The sequence below is a fragment of the Panthera leo genome, chromosome B4 (assembly GCF_018350215.1).
Source record: "Panthera leo isolate Ple1 chromosome B4, P.leo_Ple1_pat1.1, whole genome shotgun sequence".
NCBI classification, from domain to species: domain Eukaryota; kingdom Metazoa; phylum Chordata; class Mammalia; order Carnivora; family Felidae; genus Panthera; species Panthera leo.
In genome coordinates this window covers 83,804,661-83,820,268 of record NC_056685.1, presented here as the reverse complement: position 1 = coordinate 83,820,268, position 15,608 = coordinate 83,804,661, and the positions used below count along the sequence as shown (strand labels likewise).

The window sequence follows — 15,608 nt, the reverse complement described above, 5'->3', positions numbered from 1 at the left end:
ACTAGGTTAAGAGCTGAAATTTATCGAAATTAACTGCAATTTACCACCAAAGCCTTTTCTTGAAAGTTAGGAGCCTTTGGATTTGAGATCCAAAATATTTATATAAGATTCTGCCGGTGCAACTTTGTCTAGGTGGGAAGACAGATTTCTGTTGTTTCCTACTCTGTTATCTTCCCAGAATCCTCAAACCTTGTTCTAATGTTTAATAAGTTCTTAAGCTTGAGTATCACTTTATAACTTTAATTAAATTTTAACTCTAAAGAAGTAATGCTAACTTCATTGTCTTTAAATCCTTGATTAGCCACATCTACACACAGGGATCACTCTTTCAGCCTGGACACAGGCCAGGAGATGTTTGCCAGGGACAAATGGAAGATGCAGCTCCGATAGATAAGATGTCTGAATCTAAAACTCAGACATAAAGGGGCGTCTGGGTGGTTCAGTCATTTAAGCGTCTTGATTTCGGCTCAGGTCATGATCTCAGTTTGTGGGTTTGAGCCCCACATCAGGCTCCGTGCTGACACAGAGCAGAGCCTGCTTGGGATTCCCTCTCCCCACTCTCTCTGTCCCACCCCTGCTCATGATTTCTCCCTCTCAAAATAAACTTAAAAAAATTTTTAATTAAAAAACAAAAATAATAAAACTCAAACATAGGACTTGACAAAACATTTGAGAATGATTATATGAAAAATCTTATAAATACATAAAAATTAAATTCAATTAAATTATAAATTTAATGCATTGCCTTTACAAAAGAAGAGTCTAATCAGGGCTGTCCCCAGAAAATTAAGACATAGGGTCCCAACATACATGTTGAATGAACAGGGAGAAGGGAAGCATTGATCATTGAATGAAATCATTCCCAACTTTCATTCCTTACATACTTTGATCATGCTAATATCTCAGTAAATGTCCTGTAATGAAATCAGTATATTTTTCTTTACATTTAATGTAAATACCAACAGTAGTCACCTATCAACTTCATACAAGAGCACACTTCACAGGTTTCATAATCAAATTTTATTTTTTTAATGTTTATTTATTTTTGAGAGAGAGACAGCATGAGCAGTGGAGGGGCAGAGAGAGGAGGACAGAGGATCCAAATATAGGCTCTGCACTGACAGCAGAGAGTCTGATGCGGGGCTCAAACTCATGAACCATGAGATCATGACCTGAGCCAAAGTCAGTTGCTTAACCAACTGAGCTACCCAGGGGCCCCCATAATCAAATTTTAAAATAACCACATGTAATAAAAACAAATCACAATTTTTTTAAAAATACAAATAATAAAAAAACACAAGTACAACATAGAAAATACAAGAATGTAATTTATTTGCCTTATTTACCAAATGGCTAACTGTAAAGTTACAATTTTTGCCTTGGAGTTTAAGACAGTTTCACTTTTACCACAGCCACTTTTTCTGAACATACGCTAGAATCAGCATCTTCTGTGTTTTAAATGTATTTAATTGATCATTTACATTTTATATATTTGTCCACTTGAGAACAATATTTTCTTCATGATCACAGAAGCTCCATAACATAAAATGTCATTGTCTTCATATATTTGAGTAATACCGATCACGGTTTTGAAAGTCTCTATGAGCATATCTTGCATAAGTCTTGTTATGTGGGATCCTTCCAAAAGGTTCATGGTCATTGAAACAAGACTCAAAAACTTCATCAACAGCCTTTTGAGCTACTTCTTTGCTGATATTCCTAACAGCCAGGATAGAAAGAATGGCTCTGTCTCGCACACAAGTCTAAGGAGAAAGAAAAGTATATGGCTTTAATTTTATATGAAAAATTAATCATAAAATAATATTTTATATAATGTCTAACCACATCAGAATTAATTCCCTTTCATATTATTTTACAAATTTATGTCATTCTAAAGAAGAAACATTGGAGTGCTTGGGTGGCTCAGTCTGTTGAATGTCCAACTCTTGATTTCAGCTCAGGTCATGATCCCAGGGCTGTGGGATCGAGTCCTGCATTGGGCTCCGTGCTAAGAGTGGAGCCTGATTAAGATTCTCTCTCTCTCTCCCTCTGCCCCTCACCCTTGCTTGCACTCTCACTCTCTCTCTGAAATAAAAAAATAAAATAAAATAGAAAAAAAGAAAGTAGAAACATAATTCTTAAGTTATGGAATATGTTAAACTCAGCCTAAAATTACTTAGGTATAAGTAAGACCTCCTCCATTTTTTTCACCATTTCCAGTAATATAACCAGACGTCATTCTCTGAAGTTTCAGGCAGTCCAACAAATAGTCAGTCCCAATTTGCAAATATCAAAACAAAACAAAACTCTATAAATAAGGTTCTGGTTGGATTTTTAATAAAATTTAAATAGATTTAAAACATACTTTACTTCTATGTCTCTCTCCTCTACTTTTCAGATGGCCCATAATAGATAATTCTTCCTTCGAGAGGGGCGCTCTCCCATGGAGGCAAGAGGAAACCACACATACACACACAAAATTTAAAGGCGTCTTAATTTTTCAGGGGGAAAAAAAAAAATCAAACAACTTTTTTTTTTTTCCTGAGCATTCTTTGCAATGGGTACCTAAGAAAATAATTTATCTAATGTTACACAGTAATAGGCTAGAATTTCTCAGTATCCTAAATATGTTAGGTCCTGCCATTCCAATTCTTGGAGACTTTTAAATCAATTTATTTCTCCACTAGGCCCAAACTAAAGCTCAAAAGAATAGCATTTAACCTTTTCATGAAAAATAACCAAATACTGGTTCTTATGGCTGTGCATCCTGTCAATCATTCATTTTCTATGTGTGTTCCCTATTTTATTTCACCCTGGTTAGCATGCCTGAGCCAGAGATGCTCACTAGTATGAAAATATAAATCAGTGCTTTTGACCTAAATTACACTAACCAACGATCTTAAAAATACACTCCAGGCAGAAAGGAAGAAGAAAGAGAGGAAGAACCACCTGGAGCTATGACAACAATTGCCAGAAAGAGGAAATTTCTCCCTTCCAGGAAGAAAAAGCACGGTAAAAACTTATCTCCTGGAGCTACAGTTTGGGAAGACACATGTATAGACCACAGGTCAGGTTTAATTCTTCTCAAAATATAATATATTTCTATTAAAACTACGATTTCAGGGGCACCTGGGTGGCTCAGTTGGTTAAGTGTCTGACTCTTGATTTCGGCTCAGGTCATGATGTCACAGTAAGATCGAGCCCCACGTTGGACTCTTCACCGACAGCACAGAACCTACTTGGGATTCTCTTCTCCCTCTCGATCTGCCCCTCCCCTGCTCACTCCTGCACACACACACACACGTGCTCTCTCTCTCTCTCTCTCTCTCTCTCTCAGGGAGGGTAGCAGGGTCCTGCTACCTCCATATATTTTCCATCCTGTTGCTAGTTCTATTCATTTTCTGCTGCTGCTATCCAAGGGAAAAAGAGACACTTATCATAATCAAGTCCGTGCCAGTTCAAAGCTCTGCTATCACATCGTTGGGCCTGGAAAGGGGCACTACCAGCCATAATCTGTGCGGCAGGGCAGTCTCTGTCAAAAGGTATTACTTTTTGACTCAAGAATACTGTGGTCATTTCAAAATTTAAGTCCAGTACTGCTTGGATAGAAGACAGGCTGTGATTTCACGTCCATTCTTTATCTCTCCCCCTTCCAAAAGTACCCCAAGAACAAGATTGTAGTTCTTTTCACTATTAAAACCTCTCACTTAGTCACACAGCTCACCCGTAATTAAAAAGTAGAACTAGGGGCGCCTGGATGGCTCAGTCGGTTAAGCATCCAGCTTCGGCTCCGGTCACGATCTCCCAATTCATGGGTTTGAGCCCTGCATCGGGTTCTGTGCTCATGGCTCAGAGCCTGGAGTTCACTTCAGATTCTGTGACCTCCCTCCCTCTCTGCCCCTCCCCCTCTTGCACTCTGTCTCTCTCTGTCTCTGTCTCTCTCTCTCTCTCAAAAATAAACACTTAAAAAAATTTTTTAAACAAAAAAATAATAATAATAAAATAAAAAGTAAAACTAAATTCCATCTGTTTGCCTTACACAGTATGTATTTTGTATTCTTTCCATATAAGTAGTTCTTTCAAATTTCAAATGCTAAACGTACTTCTCATTTCTTTATTCATCATTTCCATTCATAGCACTCTGGAGGGTAAGCGATTTCATATGTTAGTTTTACCTGATGGTGTTGTTTTAATCCAAAATGCAACCTGAATATTTCATTCACAAGTGAGCAGTCTCCACTAAGGTTAGCAGCTCGAACCTATCACAAAGACAGGTGAACAAAAGGAAAATAAGTGCTCGTGCTCTATAAAAATTGTAAGAGAATCTAACATTAGCATGCTTTTCTGAGAATAGACTTTTAAAGAGCAGATATCCATGAGCTATGCTAGACAATGCAAAATAAACGGGCTGGCGGGGGGCGGGGGGCGGTCAATCATTTAGCAAAGGGAATTTTCAAAACTTTATACAATAACCTTATTGAAAGAACTAATTTCTTTTGGAACCAAAAGTCAGAAAGTTGGACGTCAGAGTTAAAGTCCACACTTTCTACAAGATATATTTCTATAGATTACCAAAAAGACTTCAAGAAAGCATGCTTTCAAAGATCTACAAAGCGAATTTCAATGTGAGCTTAAAATTGAATACATCAGTATCTAAGACTCTTTGAGAATATGAACCTCCTACCGCTAGCCCAAAACACCACAACTCTCTTGGAACCTCCCTTAAGCCTGTGTAAATTCATGCCTTCCTCCAGGGCAGCAACTGTCCTATGAAAAATTAAGTTCTTGAAACTTAAGTTCTTAATTTTTCAAAGAATCAAGAACATTCTACACCTGTCATGCTATGAGCATGACAGCCTGAAGTTAGGGCATATTTTCTAATTTACTATATTTTTAAGGTAAAATGCAGCTTCAATAGATGAAACAGTCTTCTAACTACCGACATAGATGCTACAGCCAACCTGGCCACATTTTTGCCAAAGCACTGCAGCCAGAAATGGCCCACTTCTTGTTACTTCTACAATACCATGGCCTCGTTCCTCTGAGGAGTTCGAGGCACCTAACACACTTGAACTGGCTCACAGGCATTCATTCTCATAACACCCAAGAGAGAGACTTACTTAAAAACTCAGGTTTCAGTGTACTCTCCAAATAATGAGTTATAATTAGATGCAATGGGGCTGCTTATTCATTTCAAGGGAAAGAGAAAATAATCTGAGTTATAAAGCATCAGCTTGAAATGTATATTCGTTTTTTTAACTTCTCAGCACATTGCACTCTTCAAGTAATGAAATGCAAGTATTAAATACATACGTCTAAGAGCATAAATATATCGCGCTTCTGAGAACAATCCAATGTGCTTAATACTAAAAAAAACTTCTTACGTTGTATTTTTGAGACTAAATGTTTTACTCTCAGGCAAGCAAAGAGCTTTACCTAGAGGAGGGAGCACAACAAACCAGTTAAGAACTCAGGTTGTAATTCTGCCTCTGCCACTTCCGAACCCATGGATCTAAAAAATGCCTCGCTTTCGACATATATAAAATGGGGATGGTAGCATCTACCTCAATGGACTGTGGTGAACAAAGTAAGAATCCACAGAAGGAAAAATAGTTTATAATTATCAAGTCACCACTAGTATTAGAATTTAAAGGTTATAATTCAGACAATTCTAAAAAGATGCTTAAAATGTCTCGTGTCTCAAAATCGTGTTCAGTCGTTAAAAACGGAAACCTAAGAATGGCATGAAGCCACGGCCGTAAGAAAAGGAATATGTTTAAGTAAATTATGCTTCAATAAAATGTCCAAACTCAGAGTGCTCCAGGGGGAAGAAGATCTTTTACGACAAGACTCACCTCCGAGCAGGCCAAATGTCTGACATCGGTGAACCAGTGGACGTGAGCACGACAGTGATCAAACGCATGAATGAGCTCATGGGTGACCACTCTGTTCATATGGGCCTGACTACCGATGTTGTTCTGGCATAAAACAATCTAGGAGGCAACAAAATAAGGGAAGTTCCATATTTATAATATCCACTCTCTTTTTGTAAATCCCATCTTCTCACCAGCTGGGCAGAGCCTTCACCCACCCTACTCCCTCAACCCTACACCTACCTACTGATCACGGTCTGGCTCTAATGTACCCGTTCCATTAAGCCTTCCCAGTGACCAACTTCTCCCTTTTCTCTCTCAACTACAGCAGCACTTAAATGCCATCCTCGGTGAGCTGGTGGACTCCACAGCACCATATTAGGAGCGGGCTTTGGAATGCAGCAGACAGGTTCAAACTCCAGCCCCACTCCTTACTAACTCGGTGACCTTGGGCATGTTTCTTAACCTCTGTCTCTGTGCCTCAGTTTCCTCAACTATAAAAAGGAGATCATGAGAGTACCTACCTCAGAGAATTGTGAGAATTAAATGAGAATATATGTAAACTGCTTCTTATCAAGTTTCTGAATGAGCAATGAATCAACAATGAATGACCACCACTGTCTCATTCTACTAGAATTGCCAGGAAAAATCCTCAGAAAGACCTTCAGAAAGAAGTGCAAAAAGCCAACAGCACACTGAGCAGGACCCTATAAGAATAATAAAGACATGAGGGATCCTAGTAATAATAGTTACCATTTATTGTGTACTTACTATGTTCCAGACACTGAGATATGTGCTATTCATCCAACATGAATGATATACACATTCATCCAACATTCATCCTTCAACTAATATTTATTGAGATCTACTACTTATAATTTATAATTAAAATTTATAATATATACTAATGGCCCTAGAAATTAATCAAACAGTTGCCAAAATGTTTAAATACGTGCAATGACAGGTGTCATGAAGAAAAATCCAAGATGTCATGAATGCATACAATGAGAATGCCTGACTTGGTCTGGAGGATTGGGAAAGGCTTCTCTGCAGAAGGAATGTTTAAATGAGGATCTCAGGGATGATTAGGAGTTAAATTTGAAGGTGGGAAGGAAGCCTGCCAGACAGAGCAACCTGTGCAAAGGAGAGGAGCACTTAAGGAACAGAACGAGAGGCTGGAAGCAGGCCCGTATTGCTGAAGCACAGAGCTGCAGGCGACAGGCATGAGATAAGGCTGGTGAGGTCCGCTAGAGCCAAATCACTCTGTATCCTGAGAACAGTGGGAAGTCACTGAAAGGGAGTAGTGAGACAGGGAGGTGCTTTTGTTTGTTTTTATCCTTTGACTCCAGTTGTAAAAATAAGCAGATGACCAAACTGGGTGCCGAGAGACTGGTTGAAGGCTAATGAGGTATTCTAGGCAAGAGATAATGGTACCTGAGCAGGGACAGTAAGACCCCCCCCAAAAAAAATAAAATATTTAGGAGGCAAATTGGACAAAAGTTAGTGATAGAATATGGGAAGGGAATCAGAGGTACAAGGATGATCTCTACATTTCTAGCTTGGGTAACAGGATAGATGGTGGTACCATTCACTGAGATATGCAAAACTACAACACCAGGTTGGGTGGGGATAGGGGATGGTATAAATCATCAGTTTGGATTTGAACAAATTTGTGAAGTCTCGGGTGCCTTTAAGACATCCAAGGGTAGGTACTAAGTGGGCATCTGGATATACAGATATAAAGTTCAAAAGAGAGCTCTGACCTAGGAAAAGAAATGAGATCCCCTTGGCAGAGTACAGAGGAAGAAAAGAAGGGGATCTAACACCGAGGATTAAGAGACTTCCACGTGTAACAGCTGGTAGAGGGAGGTGAGCTAGCAAAGAGGGTCATACACTGGAAACCAGGGGAAGAAAATGTCTGACATTACCTGCTAAAGCCAAGTGTATGCATATTATATGACCCAGTAATCTGTTCCTAGGCATAGACACAGGAGTGACTTTTGCACATGTGCACCAGGAGAAGATGTGAAAAATATTCACAGCAGTATTGTTCTTAATAACAAAGTTGGAAACAATAAATACGGTAAAGTGCAGTATAGACATACAGAGGAACACTATACAACAGCCAAACTACACAAACCAGAGGTGTGTACAACAACATGGAAGAATCTCAGGACGCTCAACAAAAGAATTGTTCCGGGAAACTAACTACTGCGTGATTTCATAAAACTACAAAGTATCACACAGAACTCAAAATATTCCCTGTATAAAACTTAAAAGCCAGGCAACTAAATAACACATTGTTTGTACACAGAGATGGTAAAACTATTCAGAACAGCAGGGAATGATTATCACAAAAGTCAGAGTAAGAAAGGGAGACGAAATGTGATCCAAGAGGGGCACACAATCTTCTGAAATCCTGGCAATGTGCTATTTCTCAAATCTGGTGGCAGTTACACGGGTGCTCATTTTATTACTGTGACCAAAAGCATACGTATAGGTTTCTTGCTCTTCTGTGTGAATGAAACACTTCACAATACAAATTATAATTTAAAAAAAATAAAAGGAGTGCCCAACAATGCTCAACACTACTGAGAAGTAAGATACAAGTTCAAAATGTCCACTCTATTTAACCCCAAGGCGGGGCGGTGGGGGGGGGGGGGGGGGGATGAATTTACCAAGACCCACTTTGAGAGCTATTAGGGATTGTTACTATCAGTTTACAAATGAGGAAACTGAGCATAAGGCAAACAGCTTGCCCAAGCCCCACAGCCAATAAGCAGGGGAACTGGATTTGAACTCAATTCTACCAGACTCCAAGACCCAGACCTCTCATTCCTATGCTGTTTTTTTTTTTTTTTCTCATGATTACTGTGAAACAGCTATAAATAACGAAAATATATATAAAATTCCCCAGGAGGAAACAAGTAAGTATTGTTAAACAGGGATTGTTCAAGATGGGAGGTGTTACTTATAAAACCTTCATCTACCCTCATCACATGAGGGTAATGTAATTCTTCTACCAACTCCAAGATACTGTCAAAACTCTCCAATTACTTAAAACTAACAATATTTATTGAATGCTTACTGCGCTTACTATGCTAAGCACCTTACATGAGGTATCACACTTAATTCTAATAACTGTTCTATGAGACAGATATAATCATTAGCCATATTTTCCAAATGAGAAACCTTATTCCCCTAATCAAAAATTTTCAAAGGTATATCACTTCTCACCAGGTACAGGTGAAACTCTTTAACTACGCATTCAAAGCCTCCCACCATATGGCTTACCTTTCTTTCCAACCCTATTTCCCCATATTCCCCACACAGTCTTGCCCTCCTGCTACACTAGACAACATGCCATTCCCTAAATATACTTTGTCCTTTCCCAATACACCACCTTTGCTCACAATACCCCTTCTGTGGGCAACAGTCTTTGTCTTCTTTGTCCCTGAAGAAGCTTTATATGCTCTAGCTGAATCTGTTGGTATTTTTCATTCATATCACAGTCCCATTGTGGTAACTACACCCACGTAAAATAGTTTAACCCCCCTCAAATTTTTATCATTCTCTGTGTTGGTGGCTCATCTCCCTTAGGAAAGCATAAGCTCCTTAAGAGTAAGAACCATAAGATTCAGTTTTTGAATCGTACACAAAGTCTACCAAACAGAACGCCCAGCATGTGGAAGGTGCTTAGCAAACATCAGGAAAGAGAACAACTTGGCAAAAATACCTACCTGAGATGTTGAAGCATCAAAACCTCCACTGACATTTCCATCACAGTCTTCGCAAGAAAAGTGTCTTTCTTTGTTAACAGCACTAAAAGGCAAGAATGGATTAAAGAGACAATGTGCAAAAGCAGTGTGCGAGTGGTGCAAGGGAAACAGCCCTGGGCAAGGAGTCGGGAGCCCCATAACATCAAGCCCTCTCAAAACTAACACCTTCAAGACTCAGTTGTCTCATCTGTAAAATAAGGAAATCATCCCTGCAAAATCTATCCTAGTTCAACTCCCATGACGAGGTTCCATCAAGCATCTGGTCAACTGATTAAGGCCACATTGGAAGTATGCTGGAGTTGCTATCCTTGGGCCAGACTGAAGAAGTGGACCTCAGACGTCACTTTCTCTAATTTCCTCAAGGTTCAACAACACCCGGAAGGCTCCTACATAACAAGCCGAGATTTCTTCTCCATGAAGGACGATGCTGAGGCTGGTAGAGCGGGAAAGCCAGGTTTGGTAATTACTTACAAGACTTTAAGTGTGGTCTTTACTAAATACCGGAGGTGAACGGTAGAGCCAGAGATTTAGAGTTAGGGCGGAAGATGTCTGAAGAGAGCCAGACCTGTCTGGAAAGAATGCAGAATCACCAACACCTACCATATGGAAAAGGCTTTGTGGCCAGAAGTGAAAAACTGTCAGAAGTTGCAGATTGGGGTGTTTTTTGTTTGTTTGTTTTTAGCAGCCGGAATACAGACGACCACTTTAAATAGATTTACTTACCAACCTGAGTGCTTCATGGCATCAAGTAGAAGTTTGACGTAGGGATCTAGAAAGATATTTGATTCAATTAGGTATGCTAATCAGGAAAAAAGAGCACCAATTAAATTCTCCAAAAAGCAGTATAGGATATTATGAAAGAGTAAGTCATGGGCCGCCTGGGTGGCTCAGTCGGTTAAGCATCTGACTTGGGCTCAGGTCATGATCTCATGGTTTGTGGGTTCGAGCCCCACATCGAGCTCTGTGCTGACAGCTTGGAGCCCGGAGCCTGCTTCGGATTCCGTGTCTTCCTCTCTCTGTCCCTCCCCTGCTCACATTGTCTTGCTGTCTCTCAAAAATAAGTAAAAAACATTAAAAAAAAAAAAAAAAGAAAAGTAAGCCACAAATCTTAATGAAGTAATACTATCTTAAAACTGGTAAAAGATGGTTATGAAAAGACAAGCTTAAATTAACATAAAAGTAAGTCCTTAATGAAATAAAACTGTGACACAAATACCTGAATACTACTAAACATCTCAAATGATATCAAACATGCTTGTAAAGCCCATGTTTAGTTACATGATCGAAAACATTGCATTAAAGCATATACCAAAAGAATGAGGGAATCTGGGGCCTCTCCATAGAAATGAGCTGCGGCACAGCATCCAGATGAGAGGAAGGGAGTAAGTGGCTCGTTGGCGTCTTTCCTGATCAGACCGCAGGGTAACAGTGTCCCATTCTAAGTACCACACTCTAAACAGGACCTGCCAACTTCAGCTCTTCCCCGGGGGAAGGCAACTAGAACAGTACAGGACTATGCTCAGTAAGAAGCAAGAAAGGAGTTGTTGATGTGGATGTGGAAGGGAGAATAAAAATCTTAACTCGGACCACAATGGCCTCAAGTATCTGAAGGGCTGCCGTGTGGGAATAGATGCAGATAATATTTGTTCAGAGAGCAGAACAAGGACCAAAGAGTAGAAGTTACAGTATGAGAAAGGATTTCCCAACAATTAAAGCTGTGACTACAATATACAGGTAGCCACAAGGAGCCTCGAAGAACTGGTAACCTGTTCCAGCAGAGGTGTATAAACTCTCTGGTCAGTGATGGCACAGTGGTTTTCCAGTGTAGTGTGCGAAGGTCCTGTGGGACCTTCCACTGCCTTTTTTTTTAATTATTTTTTTTAACATTTTTCATTCTTTTGAGAGACAGAGAGAGACACAGCGTAAGTGGGGGAGGGGCAGAGAGAGAGAGGGAGACACAGAATCCAAAGCAGGCTCCAGGCTCTGAGCTGTCAGCACAGAGTCCGACACAGGGTTTGAACTCACGGACCACGAGATCATGACCTGGGCTGCAGTCAGATGCTCAACCAACTGAGCCACCCAGGGGCCCCCAGGACCTTCCACTTCTAAGCATCTATTAGCCTGTAATAATTACGGGAAAGTAAAACAAACCCAAATGCCTCTAATATCATCTTTCCACATAGGGGTCTTATCTCAACACACAAATGCACAGCATACCATATGACATAAGCAAAAAATTAGAAAACGAAACCAAGGTTTTTTTTTTAAGTGCTGAAAGGAAAAACAAGTGAGTAAAAGAAAAGTAGGGAGATGAAAAAGACAGATATAGGTTACTACTTTAACTGCCCCCTCTTAAGAGTATGAACAGTAAAACAATTATTAGTAATAAGTGTTTTTAGTGTATATCAGGCATCAAGAACCATATTAAGTGTTTTATTATTCAAGCAACTAAGAGAGTTTTACAAAGTTGAAGTGGGTTCCAAAGTCTATAGTACTCTTACTAAAATAATAATAGTTTATTATTATTATTATTATTATTATTATTATTATTATTAGTGCAGGGAGCACAGTGGTTCAGACAGGACCTGAAGTATTTAGAATGGATTTGCTTTAAAAAAAAAAAAAGAGCACTCGGTTTAGATGTAAGTGATGAATCGCTAAATTCTACTCCTGAAATCATCATTACACTATATGTTAACTAACTTGGATTTAAATTTAAGAGAGAGAGAGAGAGAGAGAGAGAAAGAGAGAGAGAGAACAAAGATCTCCCTTGAGGCCAGGTCCCAGGTTTAGGATTGTAAAGCTATAAGTTGATGCTTTAATACCACTAACACTTCTCCCAGCAACCCTCCAGGGGTTCTTGCTAATTGAGACTTGCTAATTCCTACTGGGGTTCATGCTCAGCTCGCCACCCTCCTCACATCCTTTCTCTACATCGCCTCCACTGTTTGTCTCTTCCACTGTAAGCACAGTTAGCCATTACTCAGCTCCTGACATGGTCACAATCTACATTTATAAAATCCATTCCTCACAACCCTAAAAGAGGTATTTTTATCCCTACCCTTCCCTTTTTGTGTGTGCAGATAAGGATAAAGGAGATCAGAGAGTTAAGTCAGTCTTCCACACCTGATAAGGAGAGGGACCAGATCTGAACCTATATCCAACTCTGCAGACCGGCTCTTTCCACTGCGTTCCACTTTCAACTTCTAAAATGCACCGTCCAGACCCTTACTCATCTTTGTATTTCCCCACACCAGAACTTAGAAGGCATTGGATACATATTTCCAAGTGAATACAACCTCATCATTCCCATTAGCCCCTTTCCCCTCCCCGCTCCCTGGATTCCCTAACATGCGGCTAAACTCAAGAAGGCTGGAAAATCTCTAGGTGGTTGGCTTTTGAACTGTGATTGGCCAGCTATGAAATAGTAACCTTGCTTTTGGACAAGTAGGTTTAAGACTTCGATTTTCTAAATGTATCTGAAGTAAATTTAGGAAGTCCATGTCAATGTAAAGGAGTTAAGAAATCTCTAGTGTAATGTCCCTGGGGCTAGAGAAATTGGTCAGTAGGTAGTTGTGTCCCTATTTAACCCACAGCAGTGATTCTTGCCTCTTTGGGGATCCGTGGCCTCTTCCAGAATATGAAGTTAGAACTCTCTCCCCAGAAAAATGCACTCAGATAGATGCATGCACACGATTTCGTAGTCCATTTCAGAGGTTTCTACGCTGGGAAGCCCATCCATGCATGAAGGTTAAGAACCCCTTCCAACGAAGGTAGTTTGCAAAACTGTTCTTGCGCTGCCGGCAGTAATGCCTTAATTAACGAGTCTCTTTAAAACTCTGCTTCGCCCACACGCTGAAGTCCCCATACTGCTGCATAATTTACATGAGAAATCAGAGGATCTATCAGACCCGTGAGTGTGACTGAAAAGGGCAAACTTCTATCCGACTCCTCCCTCAATCCACAAGCAAGAGTAGGGCTGAAAGGCCCCAACACCACCTCTGATAGGGAAACTGAGGCCCAAACCCCCACCACCACCACCACCCCGCCCCCACGAGGCCGAATCTGTCCGGACTCTGCGCAGAGATGCCTGAACCCTGCTCATGTCACACCTGGGGGTGAACCCAGAGACCCCTGCCCTCTGGGTCGCAGACACCACCCCGCCGACCCCCGGCCTCCGGGTCACGGTTCCTACTTGTCTGCAGCGTCTTCAGGAGCATAAGCTGGCACTTCTGGTTGTTGGTGAAGAAGCTGGAAAGGAACCCTTGCTGGGGATTCCCCTGAGCCAGCCGCTCGGGGAAGACCTGGCACGCGACGTGTTGCTGCTGCCCCTGTTCCCCCGCAGCAGAACCGGGCCCCCTCTCGTCCGGAGCTCCAGCCATGCCGCCCGCAGACTTCGCCGCTGCTTCCTCCTGCATCGGGCGGCCGGGTATGAGACCCGGGGAAGGCAACCTCCTTCCCGCCAACCGGGCCGCCCAGATCCTCCTTGTGCCCGGCCGAACCGGCCCCAGGCAGGGTGACCGCCACGCACAGTGTCTGAGGACTTTGCGGCTGCTGGGCCTCCGAGCCCAGCAAGGGACGCTGGGCGGGGCGAGAGGCGCGGGGAGGGGCGGGGCTAGAGACCAGGCGAGGGGCGGGGCCAGAGGCGCGGGAGGGACGAGGAGGGGCGGGAAGAGGCGGGAAGGGGCGGGGCTAGATGCCCAGGGAGGAGCGGGGGCCGAGAGGGTGCGGGGCTCTGGATCGCCTACAGGCGGAAAGACTCGAGCCTGGCAAGTGCCCTTGCAAGCGTCTCGGACACTGCTGTGGGCTTCGCTGCTCCCCCTTGGCTTGGTTGGCCCGTCCTCGTAAGCGTGGTTAAGCAGCCCGCCTCCTTGTGGACACGCCTTCCTCGGTACTAGCCACTAAGTCCCTTCAAGCTCCGAAGGTCTCAGGCACCGTCCCACTCCCTTGCCTTTTCCAACCAGCAGACCAATTGCAGTCTGGCCCACCTGTCTCCTGACATCCCAAGCCATATTGAAAGCAGTACTTCTCAGAAACGTTTGAAAGCTGCAATTATAATGACTGGTCATCTCAAAATCCTCAAAATGTGGGACACAACTACTTTTTTTCTGTCTCACCTGGGCCCATTCACCCACCCCGCTCTCTTGCCACCCCAAATAACTTTCTGATAACATAACACAACCAGTTTCCTTCCATCTCCAAGCCTTAACTCACTTCCATCTATTAAGCCCTTTTCCTCAGTCCTTATGATCCAGGTCGTGATCAAATCTACCCACTCTGCAAGGTATTCCCAGATATCTTAATCAAAATTATTCTCTCCTGGTCTCCCAGCGTACCAAGTACTTTGCATCTGTTATCATTTTCATCACAACTTGTCGGGTTTTAACTAATTTGTGTTTCTCTTTTTCCACTAAATTACCCAGTTCAATTCACATATTTCTTCAGCACCTACTATGATGGACCAAGCATAATGGCAGAGACTGAGAAGGCAATAATAAGAGAATTGATGAGGTTGAAGAGGAGCACATGGTTTATGTGAGAAACACATTGAAATTATTCGTGTTCAAGAGACCTTGAGGATTATAAAGAGTACTTTATGTGTCATGAGTGCTTCATAAATATCTAGATTGAGTGCAAATCGAAACCACAATGAGATATCACCTCACACCTCTCAGAATGTCTATTATCTAAAAGACAAGAAATAACAAGTGTTGATGAATATGTGGAAAATTGGGAACCCTTGTGCACTGTTAATGGGAATGTAAATTGGTGAAGCCGCTGTGAAAAACAGCCTGGAGAACCCTCAAAAAATTAAAAATAGAACCAACATATATGATCCAGCAATTCCACTTCTGGGTATTTAGCCGAAGAAAACAAAAACACTAACTTGAAATGATATATGCACCCCGTGTTCACTGCAGCATGGTTTACAATAGCCAAAATAGGGAAGCAACCT

At 41.6% G+C, this 15,608-nt stretch overlaps 1 protein-coding gene across 5 annotated transcripts; it reads right to left on the bottom strand.

Annotated features, from left to right (window-relative positions):
- Nucleotides 1-1,310: 1,310 nt before the first annotated feature.
- ATP23 (ATP23 metallopeptidase and ATP synthase assembly factor homolog) lies at nucleotides 1,311-14,214 on the bottom strand. 5 transcript variants are annotated; one of them, XM_042947028.1, is made up of 8 exons: nucleotides 13,848-13,883; nucleotides 10,376-10,421; nucleotides 10,124-10,221; nucleotides 9,614-9,695; nucleotides 6,398-6,580; nucleotides 5,856-5,993; nucleotides 4,176-4,259; nucleotides 1,311-1,763 (listed from the first exon to the last, which is right to left on the bottom strand). In XM_042947028.1, exons 6-8 carry the CDS (start codon nucleotides 5,952-5,954, stop codon nucleotides 1,560-1,562), a joined length of 387 nt encoding a protein of 128 aa, XP_042802962.1. In that variant the 5' UTR covers nucleotides 5,955-5,993; nucleotides 6,398-6,580; nucleotides 9,614-9,695; nucleotides 10,124-10,221; nucleotides 10,376-10,421; nucleotides 13,848-13,883; the 3' UTR covers nucleotides 1,311-1,559. The 5 variants fall into 5 exon arrangements, with proteins under 5 accessions (XP_042802962.1, XP_042802961.1, XP_042802964.1 ...); XM_042947027.1 differs by lacking the exon at nucleotides 6,398-6,580; XM_042947030.1 differs by lacking the exons at nucleotides 6,398-6,580; nucleotides 10,124-10,221 and having other exon boundaries at nucleotides 13,848-14,214.
- Nucleotides 14,215-15,608: the final 1,394 nt, after the last annotated feature.